Below are 23,140 nucleotides of genomic sequence, written 5' to 3' on the forward strand. Positions count from 1 at the left end.
CCAAAGGAATATAGAAACTTCGAACCATTTGTACGCTGTGTTATTTACATCAATATTACTTCTTTCATAGAAACTTAAATTAATAATTTTCCTTCTTTTTATAAATAGAAACGTTCACACTTTGATTTCGCGATTATATTAAATATTCGCGGTTTTATGTATGACGTATACGAAGTGGCGGGAAATTCAAACTCGCGTCAAAGTCAAAACAAAAAAAGTAGCTTATCAAAGTTATCTTTTATCTCTAATATACTAATACTAACCTTATACTTCTAACCTAACCTTATACTTCTAATTTCACATAAAAATGACATCCAGTTAAATATTTTTTCGTGTATTTTCTCTTAAATACAAGTCAAGTGACTTGACCCGAAAAAGAAGCGGTTAGGTACACGAGAAGGTAATCTAATCAGAACGGCAATTCGTAACACTGTTCCGGGCAAATTGCGTTGGTATTATTGGCAAGGAATCGCGATTACTTGGACGAATTGTTTGTAATCGAGATTTATTATTTATACCTATTGGCGAGCAAGGTTTCCTCAGGAAATGTTGCGAGTAAACGTTGATTACGATAAAGCGGAATAAGAAGGTTAATTAATCTGAACTTGATCCCGGATCGTAAAACAAACGAACATACGGCGGGACCTTATTAACTGCTTAACGAAGAAGAATAGTTTGACCGTTCTTGAACGGGGAAAGCTGGTCAACTGAGAAAGCTACGATAAAACATTGTGAACGAGCCATGGATCTTGGGCTAATTAAAATCTGTTATATCTGCATGATGCATGGTGAATCATGCATTGACATTTTAGCTAAGATATTATATGAAAAATGACAAATTTTAAAGAAATGACAAGTATTGAAATTCCAAACTTATAAATTTTTAAATGTAGAGATTTAGAAGTGACTATACTATAGATTTATGTGTTCATGGATTTTTGAGTCCTTGGATCTACAATTCCCTAAATACCTAGATCCCTAGATCTTCAAATTTCTAGATTTATAAAACAGCCTAGATTTTTGAATTCCTAGATCTGCGATAGGTCTTGATTTACAAATTTCTAGATATAAAAATTAGTAAATCTACAAAATTCCTAGATCCTTAGGTTCCTAGATCTCAAAATTTCTATACCATTATGTTACTGGATTTTAAAACATCTAGATCTAAAAATTCCTAGATACAAAAATCAATAGGCTACGAAAGTTTCTAGACCACAAAAATCGCAGATCCAAAAATCCCTAGACTCCCAAATACCTAGATGGAGATATCCCCGGATCCAAAAATCCATAGACCCTAAAAATCCCCAAATTCTAAAATCCCTAGATCGATAAATTCCTAAATCCAAAAATTCGCGGACATAAAAATCCCTAGATCCATGAATTTCTAAATCCAAAAATCCGCAAACTCAAGAATTCCTAGATCCAAAAATCCCTAGAGACAAAAATTCCTAAATCCAAAAATTCCCAATTCCAAAAATTCCAAATTCCAAAAATTCCAAATTCCAAAAATTCCAAATTCCAAAAATTCCAAATTCCAAAAATTCCAAATTCCAAAAATTCCAAATTCCAAAAATTCCAAATTCCAAAAATTCCAAATTCCAAAAATTCCAAATTCCAAAAATTCCAAATTCCAAAAATTCCAAATTCCAAAAATTCCAAATTCCAAAAATTCCAAATTCCAAAAATTCCAAATTCCAAAAATTCCAAATTCCAAAAATTCCAAATTCCAAAAATTCCAAATTCCAAAAATTCCAAATTCCAAAAATTCCAAATTCCAAAAATTCCAAATTCCAAAAATTCCAAATTCCAAAAATTCCAAATTCCAAAAATTCCAAATTCCAAAAATTCCAAATTCCAAAAATCCCTAGATCCAAAAATTCCAAATTCTAAATATCCCCAAATCCAAAAATCCCTAAATCCAAAAATTCCCAATTCCAAAAATCCCTAAACCCAAAAATTCCAAATTCCAAGAATCCCTAGATCCAAAAATTCCAAATTCTAAATATCCCCAAATCCAAAAATTCCCAATTCCAAAAATTCCAAATTCCAAAAATCCCTAAATCCAAAAATTCCAAATTCCAAAAATCCCTAGATCCAAAAATTCCAAATTCCAAATATCCCCAAATCCAAAAATTCCCAATTCCAAAAATCCCTACATCCAAAAATTCCCAATTCCAAAAATCCCCAAATCCAAAAATCACTAAATCCAAAAATCCCTGGATCGAAAAATTCCAAATTCCAAATATCCCTAAATCCAAAAATCCCTAAATCCAAAAATTCCCAATTCCAAAAATCCCTAAATCCAAAAATCCCTAAATCCAAAAATTCCAAAAATTCCAAAAATCCCTAGTTCCAAAAATTCAAAATTCCGAAAATCCCCAAATCCAAATATCCCTAAACCCAGAAATCCCTAGATCCAAGTACTTCCAAATTCAAAAATTCTCAAACCCAAAAATCCCCAGATCCAAAAATCCCTAAACCCCCCAAAAATGTCTACATCCAAAAAGTCCCTAGATTCCTAAATTCGTTAGTCTCCATATCCCTACGTACGCGGACCATGTTCGACAAATGAACAGAGAAAAGTGGCTACCGAAAATTGCGGTCATGTTACCGTCGCAGATATTGTTATCCGCCGAAAATGGAAACCAGGCCGGTCCGAAAAAAATGTTGCCACCGATCGGAAGTATTAATTGTTAATTAACAGAAAGAGATGCGTACGTGCGTGGCACGGTGACTAATTAGCGTGAAGAGAACGCGTCGACGCGTCCGACTGGCCGTGTCTTATTTCGCGGGCGAAACGAGGGCGTGATTAATGCGGTTCGAAATAATTCATTAATTAGCTGCGAGAGAAAATGAACGGTTGGCTGAGTCGCGGATAAGACGGGCGAACAGAACCGAACGAAACGAACTAGCACGAACAATCGTTCATTTCCCGAACCTGCGAGACAGTTTCCACTTCGGTAAAACGAGCGAAGCTGAAACGAGTTGTCAAGCCGGGGAAATTATTAATCGAGAACGAAACGAGCATTGTCGAGGAATTAAACGATCGATCCGATCGGATAATTAATAAGTCGTCGAGATGCTCAAGTTGCGCCTTTAATTCGTCCGTTTCCGGAATCGTTACGTTGCCAATTAGAACTTTCTAACTCGAAGTCGATTAGTTACTTCGAATAATCTGTATACTTGGCTTTCCTGAAATAAGGGCTTTCTTCAAATAGCAATTTTTGGAATTTTTACTTTTTTCAATTTGATGATTTAGCGGAGTTCGCTTAGAAATTTTCTATTTTTATGTATTATCGAACGTCTAAATTCTGAAACATTAAATTATTTCAGGGGTGTCTTCTGTATTTTCAAAAAGGACTGATTTTGCATTGTTTGTAAAACAGCGACCGACATTATTCTCAAATTTTCAAGTTTAATCTTCTAAATGTCCATCATTTAAGGAGGGCAATACCTTTAGAATCTTAAAAAATTACAAAATTGTTTTTCTATAAAATGTTAGTGTAACATCTTAAAAATATTGTCTGAAAATTTTCAAGCGAAATACGAAGCCCTTTTGAAGTTATGGCCGATTAGCGCCGCGGGTATACACGCGTCAGTGCGGAGGACTGAAACTTTAAACGCGTTTTTCTCAAAACTACGTTCTTAAAATTGCCGTGGCTGATAACTCAAAAACTAGTTTATCGATCGCGCTCAAATTTTCTCCACATATCCATGACAATACTATCTAACATACGAACCTAAATGTATGAAATAAATTGAACATTAAAGTCCTTTTTATTGCAGAACATTGCAAAAATTTTCAATAAAATTCAAAGTTTTTCTTTAAACGCGCCATTTCTTCGATTTTACATATTTTGCACGTTTCTGAGGTTCATCTATTAACTGTGAATGTTAGTTTTCGAAACGTTGTCCGCAAACTTGCTGAAACCAATATATCTTCCGCTGGAACCCACGCCGATTCGCGAGACGCGCCAAAACACTTCCAGAAAGGATTCTCATAATTCCGGCATTTTGAAATATTTTGCAAAACAGAAAATATTCTGTAATAGGCAATAGTTATAATAAATTATAGCTGAAATTTCGAAAATGCAAAACAAAGGTGTCCTATAAGAAAAAAAATTCACAAATGTCAGCTTATTTTTATTTGTCTAAAGGTATTGCTCCCCTCAACCTGTAATGGATTTGTCAGATGAGTAGATGTGTTTAGGTATCTGAGGTTTCATGTAGAGGTTTGATGATGTATTTAGGGTTGTAGGTATATAAAAATATATGAATTTGGAGATGCAGAGGTTCGAGAATGTAGGTTTTAGTCTTGCATGTATACAAAAATGTAGCGATTCAATGATGTATGTATTTAGTCTTGCAGATACACAGAAATATATGAACAGGATGTAAATTTGACGTCTTTGACAGCACAACCCTCTCTAACTTACATAAGTTTTACACAAATATCAGCTTATTTTCATCTGTCTAAATTGCACGCCTCAAATCCCTGACTTGTAACTCTCTGCTCCTTAAGTCCTTAATACTTAAATCTCTGATCCATAAATTCCTGATCTGTATATCTCTGATCTCTAACTCCTCCATCTCTAAATTCCCAATCCCTAAATCCCTGATTCCTAAATCCTTGATCCTTAAATCCCTAATTCCTGTGTCCCCAAACTCTAATCCCCAATTCCTAAATCTCCGATCCCTAAATTCTCGATTCCTAAGTCCCCGATCTCTAAATCCTTGATACCTAAATCCCCGATCCCTAAATTCGCAGTTCCTAAATCCCCGATCTCTAAATCCTTGATACCTAAATTCTCGATTCCTAAATTCCCAATTCCTAAATCCCCGATCCCTAAATTCCCAATTCCTAAATTCCCGATTTCTAAATCCTTGATACCTAAATCCTCGATCCCTAAATTCCCAATTCCTAAATCTCCGATCCCTAAATTCGCAGTTCCTAAATCCCCGATCTCTAAATCCTTGATACCTAAATTCTCGATTCCTAAATTCCCAATTCCTAAATCCCCGATCCCTAAATTCCCAATTCCTAAATTCCCGATTTCTAAATCCTTGATACCTAAATCCTCGATCCCTAAATTCCCAATTCCTAAATCCCCGATCCCTAAATTCGCAGTTCCTAAATCCCCGATCTCTAAATCCTTGATACCTAAATTCTCGATTCCTAAATTCCCAATTCCTAAATCCCCGATCCCTAAATTCCCAATTCCTAAATTCCCGATTTCTAAATCCTTGATACCTAAATCCTCGATCCCTAAATTCCCAATTCCTAAATCTCCGATCCCTAAATTCGCAGTTCCTAAATCCCCGATCTCTAAATCCTTGATACCTAAATTCTCGATTCCTAAATTCCCAATTCCTAAATCCCCGATCCCTAAATTCCCAATTCCTAAATTCCCGATTTCTAAATCCTTGATACCTAAATCCTCGATCCCTAAATTCCCAATTCCTAAATCCCCGATCCCTAAATTCGCAGTTCCTAAATCCCCGATCTCTAAATCCTTGATACCTAAATTCTCGATTCCTAAATTCCCAATTCCTAAATCCCCGATCCCTAAATTCCCAATTCCTAAATTCCCGATTTCTAAATCCTTGATACCTAAATCCTCGATCCCTAAATTCCCAATTCCTAAATCTCCGATCCCTAAATTCGCAGTTCCTAAATCCCCGATCTCTAAATCCTTGATACCTAAATTCTCGATTCCTAAATTCCCAATTCCTAAATCCCCGATCCCTAAATTCCCAATTCCTAAATTCCCGATTTCTAAATCCTTGATACCTAAATCCTCGATCCCTAAATTCCCAATTCCTAAATCTCCGATCCCTAAATTCGCAGTTCCTAAATCCCCGATCTCTAAATCCTTGATACCTAAATTCTCGATTCCTAAATTCCCAATTCCTAAATCCCCGATCCCTAAATTCCCAATTCCTAAATTCCCGATTTCTAAATCCTTGATACCTAAATCCTCGATCCCTAAATTCCCAATTCCTAAATCCCCGATCCCTAAATTCGCAGTTCCTAAATCCCCGATCTCTAAATCCTTGATACCTAAATTCTCGATTCCTAAATTCCCAATTCCTAAATCCCCGATCCCTAAATTCCCAATTCCTAAATTCCCGATTTCTAAATCCTTGATACCTAAATCCTCGATCCCTAAATTCCCAATTCCTAAATCTCCGATCCCTAAATTCGCAGTTCCTAAATCCCCGATCTCTAAATCCTTGATACCTAAATTCTCGATTCCTAAATTCCCAATTCCTAAATCCCCGATCCCTAAATTCCCAATTCCTAAATTCCCGATTTCTAAATCCTTGATACCTAAATCCTCGATCCCTAAATTCCCAATTCCTAAATCCCCGATCCCTAAATTCGCAGTTCCTAAATCCCCGATCTCTAAATCCTTGATACCTAAATTCTCGATTCCTAAATTCCCAATTCCTAAATCCCCGATCCCTAAATTCCCAATTCCTAAATTCCCGATTTCTAAATCCTTGATACCTAAATCCTCGATCCCTAAATTCCCAATTCCTAAATCTCCGATCCCTAAATTCGCAGTTCCTAAATCCCCGATCTCTAAATCCTTGATACCTAAATTCTCGATTCCTAAATTCCCAATTCCTAAATCCCCGATCCCTAAATTCCCAATTCCTAAATTCCCGATTTCTAAATCCTTGATACCTAAATCCTCGATCCCTAAATTCCCAATTCCTAAATCCCCGATCCCTAAATTCGCAGTTCCTAAATCCCCGATCTCTAAATCCTTGATACCTAAATTCTCGATTCCTAAATTCCCAATTCCTAAATCCCCGATCCCTAAATTCCCAATTCCTAAATTCCCGATTTCTAAATCCTTGATACCTAAATCCTCGATCCCTAAATTCCCAATTCCTAAATCTCCGATCCCTAAATTCGCAGTTCCTAAATCCCCGATCTCTAAATCCTTGATACCTAAATTCTCGATTCCTAAATTCCCAATTCCTAAATCCCCGATCCCTAAATTCCCAATTCCTAAATTCTCGATTTCTAAATCCTTGATACCTAAATTCTCGATCCCTAAATTCCCAATTCCTAAATCCCCGATCCCTAAATTCCCAATTCCTAAATCCCCGATTCTTAAATTCCCAATTCCTAAATCCCCGATCCCTAAATTCCCAATTCCTAAATTCTCGATTTCTAAATCCTTGATACCTAAATCCCCGATCCCTAAATTCCCAATTCCTAAATTCCCGATTTCTAAATCCTTGATACCTAAATCCTCGATCCCTAAATTCCCAATTCCTAAATCTCCGATCCCTAAATTCGCAGTTCCTAAATCCCCGATCTCTAAATCCTTGATACCTAAATTCTCGATTCCTAAATTCCCAATTCCTAAATCTCCGATCCCTAAATTCGCAGTTCCTAAATCCCCGATCTCTAAATCCTTGATACCTAAATTCTCGATTCCTAAATTCCCAATTCCTAAATCCCCGATCCCTAAATTCCCAATTCCTAAATTCCCGATTTCTAAATCCTTGATACCTAAATCCTCGATCCCTAAATTCCCAATTCCTAAATCTCCGATCCCTAAATTCGCAGTTCCTAAATCCCCGATCTCTAAATCCTTGATACCTAAATTCTCGATTCCTAAATTCCCAATTCCTAAATCCCCGATCCCTAAATTCCCAATTCCTAAATTCCCGATTTCTAAATCCTTGATACCTAAATCCTCGATCCCTAAATTCCCAATTCCTAAATCCCCGATCCCTAAATTCGCAGTTCCTAAATCCCCGATCTCTAAATCCTTGATACCTAAATTCTCGATTCCTAAATTCCCAATTCCTAAATCCCCGATCCCTAAATTCCCAATTCCTAAATTCCCGATTTCTAAATCCTTGATACCTAAATCCTCGATCCCTAAATTCCCAATTCCTAAATCTCCGATCCCTAAATTCGCAGTTCCTAAATCCCCGATCTCTAAATCCTTGATACCTAAATTCTCGATTCCTAAATTCCCAATTCCTAAATCCCCGATCCCTAAATTCCCAATTCCTAAATTCCCGATTTCTAAATCCTTGATACCTAAATCCTCGATCCCTAAATTCCCAATTCCTAAATCTCCGATCCCTAAATTCGCAGTTCCTAAATCCCCGATCTCTAAATCCTTGATACCTAAATTCTCGATTCCTAAATTCCCAATTCCTAAATCCCCGATCCCTAAATTCCCAATTCCTAAATTCCCGATTTCTAAATCCTTGATACCTAAATCCTCGATCCCTAAATTCCCAATTCCTAAATCCCCGATCCCTAAATTCGCAGTTCCTAAATCCCCGATCTCTAAATCCTTGATACCTAAATTCTCGATTCCTAAATTCCCAATTCCTAAATCCCCGATCCCTAAATTCCCAATTCCTAAATTCCCGATTTCTAAATCCTTGATACCTAAATCCTCGATCCCTAAATTCCCAATTCCTAAATCTCCGATCCCTAAATTCGCAGTTCCTAAATCCCCGATCTCTAAATCCTTGATACCTAAATTCTCGATTCCTAAATTCCCAATTCCTAAATCCCCGATCCCTAAATTCCCAATTCCTAAATTCCCGATTTCTAAATCCTTGATACCTAAATCCTCGATCCCTAAATTCCCAATTCCTAAATCCCCGATCCCTAAATTCGCAGTTCCTAAATCCCCGATCTCTAAATCCTTGATACCTAAATTCTCGATTCCTAAATTCCCAATTCCTAAATCCCCGATCCCTAAATTCCCAATTCCTAAATTCCCGATTTCTAAATCCTTGATACCTAAATCCTCGATCCCTAAATTCCCAATTCCTAAATCTCCGATCCCTAAATTCGCAGTTCCTAAATCCCCGATCTCTAAATCCTTGATACCTAAATTCTCGATTCCTAAATTCCCAATTCCTAAATCCCCGATCCCTAAATTCCCAATTCCTAAATTCCCGATTTCTAAATCCTTGATACCTAAATCCTCGATCCCTAAATTCCCAATTCCTAAATCCCCGATCCCTAAATTCGCAGTTCCTAAATCCCCGATCTCTAAATCCTTGATACCTAAATTCTCGATTCCTAAATTCCCAATTCCTAAATCCCCGATCCCTAAATTACCAATTCCTAAATTCCCGATTTCTAAATCCTTGATACCTAAATCCTCGATCCCTAAATTCCCAATTCCTAAATCTCCGATCCCTAAATTCGCAGTTCCTAAATCCCCGATCTCTAAATCCTTGATACCTAAATTCTCGATTCCTAAATTCCCAATTCCTAAATCCCCGATCCCTAAATTCCCAATTCCTAAATTCTCGATTTCTAAATCCTTGATACCTAAATTCTCGATCCCTAAATTCCCAATTCCTAAATCCCCGATCCCTAAATTCCCAATTCCTAAATCCCCGATTCTTAAATTCCCAATTCCTAAATCCCCGATCCCTAAATTCCCAATTCCTAAATTCTCGATTTCTAAATCCTTGATACCTAAATCCCCGATCCCTAAATTCCCAATTCCTAAATTCCCGATTTCTAAATCCTTGATACCTAAATCCTCGATCCCTAAATTCCCAATTCCTAAATCTCCGATCCCTAAATTCGCAGTTCCTAAATCCCCGATCTCTAAATCCTTGATACCTAAATTCTCGATTCCTAAATTCCCAATTCCTAAATCCCCGATCCCTAAATTCCCAATTCCTAAATTCCCGATTTCTAAATCCTTGATACCTAAATCCTCGATCCCTAAATTCCCAATTCCTAAATCTCCGATCCCTAAATTCGCAGTTCCTAAATCCCCGATCTCTAAATCCTTGATACCTAAATTCTCGATTCCTAAATTCCCAATTCCTAAATCCCCGATCCCTAAATTCCCAATTCCTAAATTCCCGATTTCTAAATCCTTGATACCTAAATCCTCGATCCCTAAATTCCCAATTCCTAAATCCCCGATCCCTAAATTCGCAGTTCCTAAATCCCCGATCTCTAAATCCTTGATACCTAAATTCTCGATTCCTAAATTCCCAATTCCTAAATCCCCGATCCCTAAATTCCCAATTCCTAAATTCCCGATTTCTAAATCCTTGATACCTAAATCCTCGATCCCTAAATTCCCAATTCCTAAATCTCCGATCCCTAAATTCGCAGTTCCTAAATCCCCGATCTCTAAATCCTTGATACCTAAATTCTCGATTCCTAAATTCCCAATTCCTAAATCCCCGATCCCTAAATTCCCAATTCCTAAATTCCCGATTTCTAAATCCTTGATACCTAAATCCTCGATCCCTAAATTCCCAATTCCTAAATCCCCGATCCCTAAATTCGCAGTTCCTAAATCCCCGATCTCTAAATCCTTGATACCTAAATTCTCGATTCCTAAATTCCCAATTCCTAAATCCCCGATCCCTAAATTCCCAATTCCTAAATTCCCGATTTCTAAATCCTTGATACCTAAATCCTCGATCCCTAAATTCCCAATTCCTAAATCTCCGATCCCTAAATTCGCAGTTCCTAAATCCCCGATCTCTAAATCCTTGATACCTAAATTCTCGATTCCTAAATTCCCAATTCCTAAATCCCCGATCCCTAAATTCCCAATTCCTAAATTCCCGATTTCTAAATCCTTGATACCTAAATCCTCGATCCCTAAATTCCCAATTCCTAAATCCCCGATCCCTAAATTCGCAGTTCCTAAATCCCCGATCTCTAAATCCTTGATACCTAAATTCTCGATTCCTAAATTCCCAATTCCTAAATCCCCGATCCCTAAATTCCCAATTCCTAAATTCCCGATTTCTAAATCCTTGATACCTAAATCCTCGATCCCTAAATTCCCAATTCCTAAATCTCCGATCCCTAAATTCGCAGTTCCTAAATCCCCGATCTCTAAATCCTTGATACCTAAATTCTCGATTCCTAAATTCCCAATTCCTAAATCCCCGATCCCTAAATTCCCAATTCCTAAATTCTCGATTTCTAAATCCTTGATACCTAAATTCTCGATCCCTAAATTCCCAATTCCTAAATCCCCGATCCCTAAATTCCCAATTCCTAAATCCCCGATTCTTAAATTCCCAATTCCTAAATCCCCGATCCCTAAATTCCCAATTCCTAAATTCTCGATTTCTAAATCCTTGATACCTAAATCCCCGATCCCTAAATTCCCAATTCCTAAATTCCCGATTTCTAAATCCTTGATACCTAAATCCTCGATCCCTAAATTCCCAATTCCTAAATCTCCGATCCCTAAATTCGCAGTTCCTAAATCCCCGATCTCTAAATCCTTGATACCTAAATTCTCGATTCCTAAATTCCCAATTCCTAAATCTCCGATCCCTAAATTCGCAGTTCCTAAATCCCCGATCTCTAAATCCTTGATACCTAAATTCTCGATTCCTAAATTCCCAATTCCTAAATCCCCGATCCCTAAATTCCCAATTCCTAAATTCCCGATTTCTAAATCCTTGATACCTAAATCCTCGATCCCTAAATTCCCAATTCCTAAATCTCCGATCCCTAAATTCGCAGTTCCTAAATCCCCGATCTCTAAATCCTTGATACCTAAATTCTCGATTCCTAAATTCCCAATTCCTAAATCCCCGATCCCTAAATTCCCAATTCCTAAATTCCCGATTTCTAAATCCTTGATACCTAAATCCTCGATCCCTAAATTCCCAATTCCTAAATCCCCGATCCCTAAATTCGCAGTTCCTAAATCCCCGATCTCTAAATCCTTGATACCTAAATTCTCGATTCCTAAATTCCCAATTCCTAAATCCCCGATCCCTAAATTCCCAATTCCTAAATTCCCGATTTCTAAATCCTTGATACCTAAATCCTCGATCCCTAAATTCCCAATTCCTAAATCTCCGATCCCTAAATTCGCAGTTCCTAAATCCCCGATCTCTAAATCCTTGATACCTAAATTCTCGATTCCTAAATTCCCAATTCCTAAATCCCCGATCCCTAAATTCCCAATTCCTAAATTCTCGATTTCTAAATCCTTGATACCTAAATTCTCGATCCCTAAATTCCCAATTCCTAAATCCCCGATCCCTAAATTCCCAATTCCTAAATCCCCGATTCTTAAATTCCCAATTCCTAAATCCCCGATCCCTAAATTCCCAATTCCTAAATTCTCGATTTCTAAATCCTTGATACCTAAATCCCCGATCCCTAAATTCCCAATTCCTAAATCCCCCATCTCTAAATCCTTGATACCTAAATCCCCGATCCCTAAATTCCCAATTCCCAATCCCTGATTCCTAAATCCTTAAATTATGAAAATTCTCAAATTTTCAACTTTAGTCTTCTAAATGTCCACCATTTAAGTCTAAAATATCCACTTCCTCAAATGTCAAATTATCCAAAAACTATCTCCAAATCCCATCCCAGCTATTTTAGTACCCCAGCATCGAAGCAATAACCAGACCTTTGCTTTTAAACGTCACATTCGTAAAAGCATATCGAACGATACAGAAAATCTGTAATTAAAATTCATTCGTCGAATATCTACCCCAAGTTTCCATCGCTTGTATCGAAGTTATAGTGCTATTATTACGATCCTGTCATCCACAGCTTCTTTCTCAAACGATTCGGAATTTCCCCAAATTTCTTCTTCGTGTCTTATTGAGTAAAACGATTATATCAAGCCCTAAGTTACTTTCTAATGGGGTTCAATCCGCTTTACTTTGAATAGGATTCGATATTATCTTATTTATAAAGTTACGAATTTTTCAGATTCTGACAGTCAGCGGAATACTGTTATTATACAAGTTTATTACACTGTTATTACACGTTTGTTTTATTAATATTTATCACGCCTTTCACGCAAATTAGTATTTATGTCTCCCACGTATTATCACATTTTTTGGGCAATATGTTTCATATGTTTCATATGTTTCATATGCTTCATATGCTTCATATAAGGATGCATGTTGTAATATGACATTGCGCATGGTTTCATAAATACCCTCATCAGCGTATTTCTGAAATAATGCGAAGTCAAAGGTGACAGAGAGTGTCTCTGGTTTACTCTGCGATTCTAGTGTGTTATACCTTGAAAAAGTTACAAAATAATTGCAATTTATATAAATGCTTTGATAGCGGAAGATAAACCGTCTAATCAATTAATCACCGTTGTCCGCCATTCGTGATCACTGATTAAGACGTTCCACCCATGTCTCACACGACTCACGCGTGTTCTCACACGTCCATGCAAGCGAAACTGCTCCACTAGAAAGTGTAACAGGTGTTCTACTTCTAAATTACAATTTACAAAAACATAAAAAGATTCACTAGAACGTGAAAATAGTCAAATATCGTTCATCATTCAAAGTCGAAATCAACTCTCGAAAGTCAACAGAATTCGCATTCTTAAAAAGCACCCTTGTCAACCTTTTCCCTGCGTCAAAGCCTACGCACCGGCCGGAAAAACACTTGCTCCCGTGTTTCCCTTTCAGACCTTCCTGTCCTTACAAATTTTACCCCAACTGTAAGCTGCGATACCGTCGCTTCTAAACTTGTACATATGTAGTAGCTCAGAATGTGAAACTTGGAGATTTCTGGAAGATGAAACTTGTGAAGATCTCTGTGTTCTCATCAGCATACTAACTCCTTACGATTCTTTTCAATCGTCAAAAAATTTCCAGCGCTAAAATGAACGACCATGTGAACAAAGAAAGTTATAATTTTTTTTGGAGATTCGAGAGACATTCGCAAAAGTAGCAATAAAACCTTGATGTACAGAAAAACTTGCCCTACAATATTTGCCAGGACGTGACGAATTGTAAGCAAGTTCCAAACACGAGGGCTTATATTATTTTCCTCCCTCCTCCCTCGATTCCTCTCTTTTTTAATCGCTTTTTCGCAGCTTCGAAAGGTTGCCGTTCATTTTCCCGTCTCGAGATTCGTCCGACTAATTGCTAGACGACGAAGAAGAATCGCAGGATATTAACTCCTTGCCGCACGATATCACACTCGTCACGCACGTTTCGTAACTCGTATTTTCGCTCCCATTGAATTTTGCATCCGATTCCAATTACGGTCCGCATAATCGAGCATCGCCGACGCGAAACGCGCCTAACATTCGGACTTCCTTCGGTCGCCCCGACTTTGTGGCGATAATTAGCCAGCCGCGAACGACGCGAACGGCAAGGGAATTGTAGGTTAAGGGTTCCGGCGAACGCGAACAAAGTAAAAATACTCGCGTTGTTACTGGCGAATCTATCGATTCGAACCTGTACGAGTGTCCGGAGAAAACGGTGTATCGTTGCATCGATGGAAACTTGGATCCGAACCGCGCGCGACGAACCGGACTCGTATCTTCGCCGCGATCGCGTTTTCGGTTCGATTCTAATTAGAATCCTCGCGATCGATCGCCGAACGCGAAGCGTAACTTCTTAACTTCCGTTGCTTGTCCGAACATCGTAGATAATCGGTTCGTTACTCGTCCGATCTTAGCAATCGATTGCGAACGCCCGGGAAAATTGATGCTTTCACGCGGCACGCTATTATCTCGCCGCTATTGTAGCCTTTTAATTAGGTATTAATGTTTTTGCGAGCTTATTGCGGAAACTGGGACTTCCAGATTCAATATTAACTCGATTCGTGGGAGTAAGCTGGACGGAAAATGACATGGCGGATCAGGAAATCGTCCGCGAAAGACAGTGTAATCGATCTCGCTCGAGACTTTGATGTGCGAGGAATTTTCAGCTGCAAGGGTTTCGGAATTAAAATTCTTGATATCTGTGGATTTTTGGAGGGAAAGTTTTTCGATGAGACGGTATGATAGTTGAAATCGGGAGATCTTCAGATCTAGGGAATTTCACGGTCTGTGACTTGTCAGAATATAGGGAATTTCTAGATCTAAGACCTGTCAGAATCTAGGGAATTTCTAGGGAATTGTAGGATTACGAAGTTCGTGAATTTCAAAATATCTTATTCAAGTGTTTATAATTTTTTTAACTTGTAATTTAAAGAACCTACAAATTTTTTTGGTGCTCTCAAATATAAGGCTTTTAAAAAATAGTTAATTCAATTTGGAAAATATTGAATTGAATTAAAGATGCGAATTGAATTAAGCTCAAAAATTGTAGAGCCATAAACATTTTTTGATGAGACGGTATGATAATCAAAATCGAAAGATCTCGTTCTTGAGATCTGTGGATTTTTGGAGGGAAGGTTCCCGCTTTTTGTGAGAGTACAACTTTCGAATGCAGGTATCGAGAATTTGCAAAAGCTACGAAGGAAAAAGGCCTGAACAGTAATATTCTCGGCTTACGTCCGCATTTACCGCGAAACAGAGAGAAAAGCTCAGTGGGGAACGAATGTATATCGAGTAATAGAGAAATTCGAGAAGAATGAAATTCCAAGCGAAAGCCAGAACGAACGAGGACAGCTCGCGGCTCGGACGACGTACAATTGGATATCCTTCAACGCGATTACCGGATGGAAATCGTAGACCTTTTTTGTCCGGGATCAAGAGGAAAACTTACCGACTTCCATCTGGATTACGCCGTTCTCGATTCTCTCGAACACGGGTTTCTTTGGCGAACGGTTTCAGGGTTGCGATGCTCTGTGCGACCACGGATCTGGATTTCTTTTCTTGACGACGAGTTATCGAGTTTTTGTTTTACGTTCTGCAAGCTTTAGGTGGAACTTTTAAGTCCTTAGATTCCCATGATTTATAAATTTCTATATTCTTAAATTATTAAGACTTTCAATCCACATTTAAGGATTATAAAACTTGGAAGTCTACAAATTTTCCTAGAATTCCTAGCTCTGAAGTCCCTGGACTCTCGAAATTCCAAACTCCATCAATTTTAAATCTTTCGTGAAAGAATTCTAAGATTTGTACGTCATTGTTTTCTAAAGTTTTACATATTACCCAAGTTTATTTTAAACATAAATTTTCTATGAACATATTATGCAGGATAAGAAACTTCTCGGGTGATCTAATAGCGATTATAGATTCCTTTCGTCAAGGTACGAGGATGATCCAGGCGTCGGAGGATTAATCCACCGAATCTGTCGAACCTTGCCACGATATGACTTGTCGCTAAACGTTTACGAATTAATTCGACGTTTCATCTACCTACCGCTGTAATTGAGCGCGATCGGGGTACGCGATTACGGGGAATTCATAGTTAATGCACTCTGTAAATTACCTAAACGCGATAGAGAAATTCACAGTCAGATATGCTGAATTACCTAAACGTCCTAGAAAAGTATTCCACATTTTTCAAAATTCGGATTAAAAATATACAACGATGAAAACTTACAGTCAGTAAATTAGGTACATTACTTAAACACGATAGAAAAATATTAAAAAATCTTCTGAAACTTGTAATGAAGGCTCTTCATGATGAAAACCCAGAATCAGTAGTTTAGGTACATTTCTTAAAGACAATACAACGATATTAGATAGCTGTTCAAAACTCGTAATGAAGGTTGGTGACAATTAAAACCCACGAGCAGTGGATTTAGCAGATTACCTAAACTTGATAGAAAAATATTTCAAATCGTCTGAAACTTGTAATGAAGGCTCTTCATGATGGAAACCCACAATCAGTAGTTTAGGTACATTTCTTAAAGACAGTACAGTGATATTAGATAGCTGTTCAAAACTCGTAATGAAGGTTCGCGACAATTAAAATGCACGAGCAGTGGATTTAACAAATTACCTAAACTCGATAGAAAAATATTTAGATACAAATCATAGATACATAGATACAAATCGTCTGAAACTTGTAATGAAGGTTCACGACAATTAAAACCCACGATCAGTGGATTTAGCAGATTACCTAAACTTGATAGAAAAATATCTGAAATCACCTAAACCTCATAATGAAGATTCGCGACTATTACAGTCCGCAATCCGTGCATTTATTAAATTTCCAAAACGCAATAAAAAAATATTTCAAAATCGCCTGAAACTTGTATTGAAGTTTCACGACAATGAAAACTCGCAATCAGTGAATTTATCAAATTCCCTACGCACGCTTTAAAAATATTAAAATATCGACCCAAACTCGTACTAAAAATTTGCAACAATGAAACTCCGCAGTGATGAGTTTCCCTAAATTCTCAAAATTCCACAAAAAAAATATTTCAAATCCTCTAAAACTCGAATTGAAAATTCACGACGATGAAAATTTTTAATCAGTGGATTTATCAAATCCTCTAATAACGCTAGAAAATTATTAAAATATCGATCCAAACTTGTATTAAAAATTTGCAACAATGAAAACCCACAGTGTGGAGTTTCCCCAAATTCCCCAAATCCCACAAAAAAATATTTTAAATTCTCCAAAACTCGTATTGAAAATTCACGACGATGAAAATTTTAAATCAGTGGATTTATCAAATCCCTTAACCACGCTAGGAAGATATCTCAAATCGTTCTAAACTCGTATCAGAAATTTGCAAAAATAAAACTTCGTAATGTGGAGTTTTCCCAAATTCTCCAAACTCCACAAAAAATATTTCAAACCCTCCAAATCCCTTAACTACGCCAGGAAAATATCTCAAATCGTTCTAAATTCGTATTAGAAATTTGCAAGAATGAAACCCTACAGCGTGGGGTTCCCTAAATTTCCCAAATTCCACAAAAAATATTTCAAATCCTCCAAATCCCTTAACTACGCTAGGAAAATATCTCAAATCGTCGTAAACTCGTATTAGAAATTTGCAAGAATGAAACCCCACAACGTAGAGTTTTCCCAAATTCCCAAACTCCACAAAAAACATTCCAAACCCTCCAAATCCCTTAACCCCACCAGAAAAATATCCCAAATCGTCCTAAACTCGTACTAAAAGCCAGCAAAACTGAAACCCCACATCTACACAAAAAATTCCAGAACCCCAGCAAAAAATATTTGAAACCCTCTGAAATATCAAGAAGAAACCCAAGTCCCAAAACCGTAAATAAAACAAACTCCCAAATAAAAATATTGAAAAATCCCTGGATGAAAGCAAGCAAGAACTAAGAAAGGCACGTGTCAATATCGAATGATCCCCTCGATCCACTCCCTTCGTAACCTAATCCGTGACGTCAGTCTCTTACGCGTCTCGATCCATGGATCCATTTTACTCACCGGATACTCGTCGTATTTGGCGGAGTAGTCTGGATAATCGAGATTCCTCTTGCCGAAAGCTCGTTGGCCGATGGTCCCCGCGACGACGGACACCATCGCCACCACCGTCAATGGAATCAGCCCGTTGCCCATCGATCGAACGGTTCGATATCGATCGAGGAAAGTCACAGCATTCGCGGGAGATCTTTCGCTAGTTTCTTACGGATGTTCTCGTGAAACGCCGGTCGACCGCTCGAGGAAGACGAAGGACGTACTCGGGGACGCAATGTGACGCCTCGAGCGGCTAACGCGCTCCTATATACCTATCTATGTAGTTCGCGTACGCGTTGCTTCACGCAGGCGCCTCGGTTTTCCCTACGATTCGCGAAATCTAGCATTGTTGTCCCGCCAACGTTTTCCAACAGTTTCCGCCACCACGCGCGGAAAGCAAGTTTGTCGCACGCATCGATGGAGCAACGAACCAAACGTACGCGTCGATGACTTTCGCTCTTCTTTGCGTTCCACAAATAGTTTTACTCTTTTGTGCTGTTCTCTCGCACTGGTTCTCTGGTCTATGAGCTATTTCTATGGTCTTTGAGGTATTTCTCTGGTCTATGATGAGGTTTTACTGTGGAAACTAGTATTTGGGCTGAGGATAGTGGACCCTGAGAAGATTCCCTTAGGTGAAGAGTAGCTGATGAGGACTTCCTATTTTTTTGACATAAGACTTTTGTGCTATTTTCTTTCGTTGCTCTATTTCTCAAGGTTAATTGTAACTGTTCGATGAGGTTTTATTGTGGAAACTAGTATTTGGGACTGCTGAGGACACTGGACCCAGAGAAGATTCTCTTAGGTGAAGAGTAGGTGATGATGAAGAGTAGCTGATGAGGACTTCCTATTTTTCTGACTCGAGACTTTTGTGCTATTTTCTTTCGTTGCTCTATTTCTCAAGGTTAATTGTAACTGTTCGATGAGGTTTTATTGTGGAAACTAGTATTTGGGACTGCTGAGGATACTGGACCCAGAGAAGATTCGCTTAGGTGAAGAGTAGGTGAAGGTGAAGAGTAGCTGATGAGGACTTCCTATTTTTCTGACTCGAGACTTTTGTGCTATTTTCTTTCATTGCGTCATTTCTCAAGGTTAATTGTAACTGTTCGATGAGGTTTTATTGTGGAAACTAGTATTTGGGACTGCTGAGGACACTGGACCCAGAGAAGATTCCCTTAGGTGAAGAGTAGGTGAAGATGAAGAGTAGCTGATGAGGACTTCCTATTTTTCTGACTCGAGACTTTTGTGCTATTTTCTTTCGTTGCTCTATTTCTCAAGGTTAATTGTAATTGTTCGATGAGGTTTTATTGTGGAAAGTAGTACGTAAGAGTCAGAGGACGCTAAGATGACTTTAGGGTAGTGGACCCAGACTCTTAGCGCTATTGAAGAGTACATGACTCTCTTTCTATTTTTCTAACACGGGACTTTTATGCTATTTTCTTTCATTGCGCTATTTCTCAAGGTTAATTGTAATTGTTCGATGAGGTTTTATTGTGGAAAGTAGTACGTGAGAGTCAGAGGACGCTAAGATGACTTTAGGGTAGTGGACCCAGACTCTTAGCGCTATTGAAGAGTACATGACTCTCTTTCTATTTTTCTAACACGGGACTTTTATGCTATTTTCTTTCATTGCGTCATTTCTCAAGGTTAATTGTAATTGTTCGATGAGGTTTTATTGTGGAAAGTAGAATGTAAGAGTCGGAGGACGCTAAGATGACTTTAGGATAGTGGACCCAGAGAAGCTTCCCTTAGATGAAGAGTAGCTAATGAAGATGACTCTCTTCTTCCATTTTTCTAATACAAGACTTCTATAAGACACTAGACTCTATTTCTCTGGGCTACCTGTAATTGTTAGACAAGGTTTTATCGTGGAAACTAGTACGTGAACGTCGGAGGACGATAGGATGACTGTTTATGGTAGCGGACCCAGAGAAGCTTCCCTTAAATGAAGAGTAGCTAATGAAGATGACTCTCTTCTTCTATTTTTCTAATACAAGACTTCTATAAGACACTAGACTCTATTTCTCTGGGCTACCTGTAATTGTTAGACAAGGTTTTATCGTGGAAACTAGTATGTGAACGTCGGAGGACGATAGAATGACTGTTTAGGGTAGTTGGACCTATAGTCTCCTCTCTCAGTGCTGATGAAGGGTACACGACTCTCGCTCCTCTTTCTATTATTTCAATATAAGATTTTTAACCGACTTCGAAAAAGGAGGAGGTTACTCAATTCGATAAGTATATTTTTTTTTTTTTTTTTTTTTTTTTTTTTTTTTTTTTTCTATGTATGTTCGCCGATTACGCCTAACTGGGTAGACCGATCGGAATGAAACCTTTTGCATATGGTAGGTGCTGACTCCCCATTGGTACCATTATCAAAAAATTTTTCATTTTTTAATTGCAAAGTGTTGTTATTGCAAAAAAACCGGCAACTTTTTTCTTTTTTCTATGTATGTTCGCGCATTGCGCCTAGCTGGATGGACCGATCGGAATGAAACCTTTTGCATATGGTAGGTGCTGACCCCCCATTGGTACCATTATCAAAAAATTTTTCATTTTTTAATTGCAAAGTGTTGTTATTGCAAAACAACCGGCAACTTTTTTCTTTTTCTATGTATGTTCGCGCATTGCGCCTAGCTGGATGGACCGATCGGAATGAAACCTTTTGCATATGGTAGGTGCTGACCCCCCATTGTTACCATTATCAAAAAATTTTTCATTTTTTAATTGCAAAGTGTTGTTATTGCAAAACAACCGGCAACTTTTTTCTTTTTCTATGTATGTTCGCCGATTTCGCCTAACTGGGTTGACCGATCGGAACGAAGCCTTTTGCATCTGGTGGGTTCAGACTCCCCATTGGTACCATAATAAAAAGTTTTTCATTTTTTAATTGCAAAGTGTTGTTATTGCAGAAAAACCGGCAACTTTTAAAATAAACTTTTCTCGATTTTAGTGCGCTTTCAATATCTTATCGCGGACATGATTCTGTACAATTTTGTTCATATACAAATTTCGCGGAAATGTTTAGTTTTCGAGATATTAGCGAAAAAAATTGTTATTAATTTTTGAAATCAACTTCGAACGATTTTAATGTCCTTTTAATATGTTGTCAGGGGCATGGTTCTGAACAATTTTGTTCATATACAAATTTCGCGGAAATGTTTAGTTTTCGAGATATTAGCAAAAATTGTTGTTAACTTTTGAAATCAACTTCGAACGATTTTAATGTCCTTTGAATATGTTGTTAGGGGCGTGGTTCTGGACAACTTTTTCCTCTTGCAAAATTGACGGAAAGCTTTTGTTTTCGAGATATTACAGAAATTGTTGTTAACTTTTGATGCCAACTTCGAACGATTTTTATGTCATTCTAATACGTTATTAGTAGCATGATTCTAAACGAGTTTTTCCTTATGCATAATTGACGGAAAACTTTAGTTTTCGTGATAGTAGCGAATAGCTATTGTTATTATTATTAGTGGAACGCCCCGTGCTATGCACGGGAAAGACAAGAAAGGGCAATTACAATGCACAGTACCAAAACACTAACTAAGCTTTGCCGCTTTGACACGCAACTTATGCAGCAAGATGAGTTCACGTTGACGTTGGTGTATTATTCCCATTGCTTGGTACAGTCTCCCTACCGTTCTAATAAACATTTTTTTTATTTTTTAGTTGCAAAGGATTATTTTTTCTATGCATGTTCGGCGGTTTTTCCTAGGTGGGTGGTCCGATCGGAACAAAGCCTTTCGCATCTTGTAGAGTCTGACTCCCCATTGGTACCGTTACAAAAATTTTTTCATTTTTTAGTTGAAAAGGATTATTGTTGCAAAAAAAATTGAAAAACGAACATCCATGTTGTCTTTTACTTAATTATGCTCATGGCATTTACGCAGACAAAAAAAAAAGCCCAGAAGAACTGTCTCACAGTATCCCATACAATTCTCCCCATTCCACTAAAAAGCGTGAAATAAAATAATTTTCAGAAAAAAAATACACCGACTTCGAAATGCACTAAAAAGTATAAAATAATTTCTATTTCCTAATGAAGTAATTTCTATTTCATTCAATCATGCAATTACGTAACAGATATGAATGAAACCTATTTACTCGTTAGGTAGTATATTAAATACATTTCAACTTTTTCGGAGGCGGCGCAAAATTAAAAATACTTCAGTAAACGTTGCTGCCAATAACCAGTAATTGTGGTATGGCGTATTGGAAATTAATAAATCCTGAGAAAGAATACGTACCATTATAGATATATCTGGTAATATACGTAAATGTAACGACTGCATCTTCATTTCGCAACGTTTATGATATAAATGAAATTGAATTGACTTCATTCGCATGTGGAAGCCATGGATCTAAGAATCTATAAACTGAGCCCACGACGCGGGAATTACCAAATTTGCGGCAGATGGGCTCTATCTTCCGTCGATCGAGTCTTTCCGTCGCATACTCTATGAATCTAGCCCTTTGCGGACTACCGCCGCATATATGCGTTCTGCGTAAATAATCAAATTGGCCGAAGAACTCATATATGCGTTTGGCGAAAACAGTTGATTGAGCCGAGAAACGCATATATGTATGTGTCCCACGTAAATGCGTGGCTATGGCCGAGAAACTTAACTATGCGTTCTGCGAAAACAACTGATAGAGCCGAGAAACGCGTACATGTGTGCATGCACGTAAATCTGTGCATGTACATATAATATGTCCAGAATTTGACTTGAAATGCTATGAACAAAAACCGCGTTTAAGCGGAAACATGCGCTGGCAATTTTTAATGACTATCGCGGCAGGAGCTCGGCCCCACGGTACGGTTCACTTCGAACCGTCCCGTTCGCAAAGGGCTGGATAGACCATAGTTACATTCTATACGCACTAACACCTACTTCGCGGCGTGCTGCCGAGTTATATGTATAGAAAAAGAAATAGCTATACAAGCGTTGCCTATGTTCGGCTGTCCAAAGGTTGACATGTTCAAGAAAAGCTTTTAATTTTGCGCCGCCTCTGAAAAGGTTGA

The 23,140-nt window shown here is 37.9% G+C and overlaps 2 protein-coding genes across 3 annotated transcripts in view; one reads left to right on the plus strand and one right to left on the minus strand.

Annotated features, from left to right (window-relative positions):
• Nucleotides 1–18,373, minus strand: part of LOC100875099 (Allatostatin double C) — a 34,181-nt gene extending 15,808 nt beyond the window's left edge. Inside the window, exon 1 of the mRNA XM_003699214.3 lies at nt 18,088–18,373. Within this exon, the coding sequence (XP_003699262.2) occupies nt 18,088–18,219 (132 nt within the window). The 5' untranslated portion in view covers nt 18,220–18,373. The remainder of the gene's footprint in view (nt 1–18,087) is intronic.
• LOC100875215 (prohormone-1) overlaps nt 1–23,140 on the plus strand; it is a 117,826-nt gene that overhangs the window by 53,124 nt on the left and 41,562 nt on the right. The window lies entirely within an intron of this gene.

Source organism: Megachile rotundata, chromosome 11 (genome assembly GCF_050947335.1).
Source record: "Megachile rotundata isolate GNS110a chromosome 11, iyMegRotu1, whole genome shotgun sequence".
Lineage (NCBI taxonomy): Eukaryota > Metazoa > Arthropoda > Insecta > Hymenoptera > Megachilidae > Megachile > Megachile rotundata.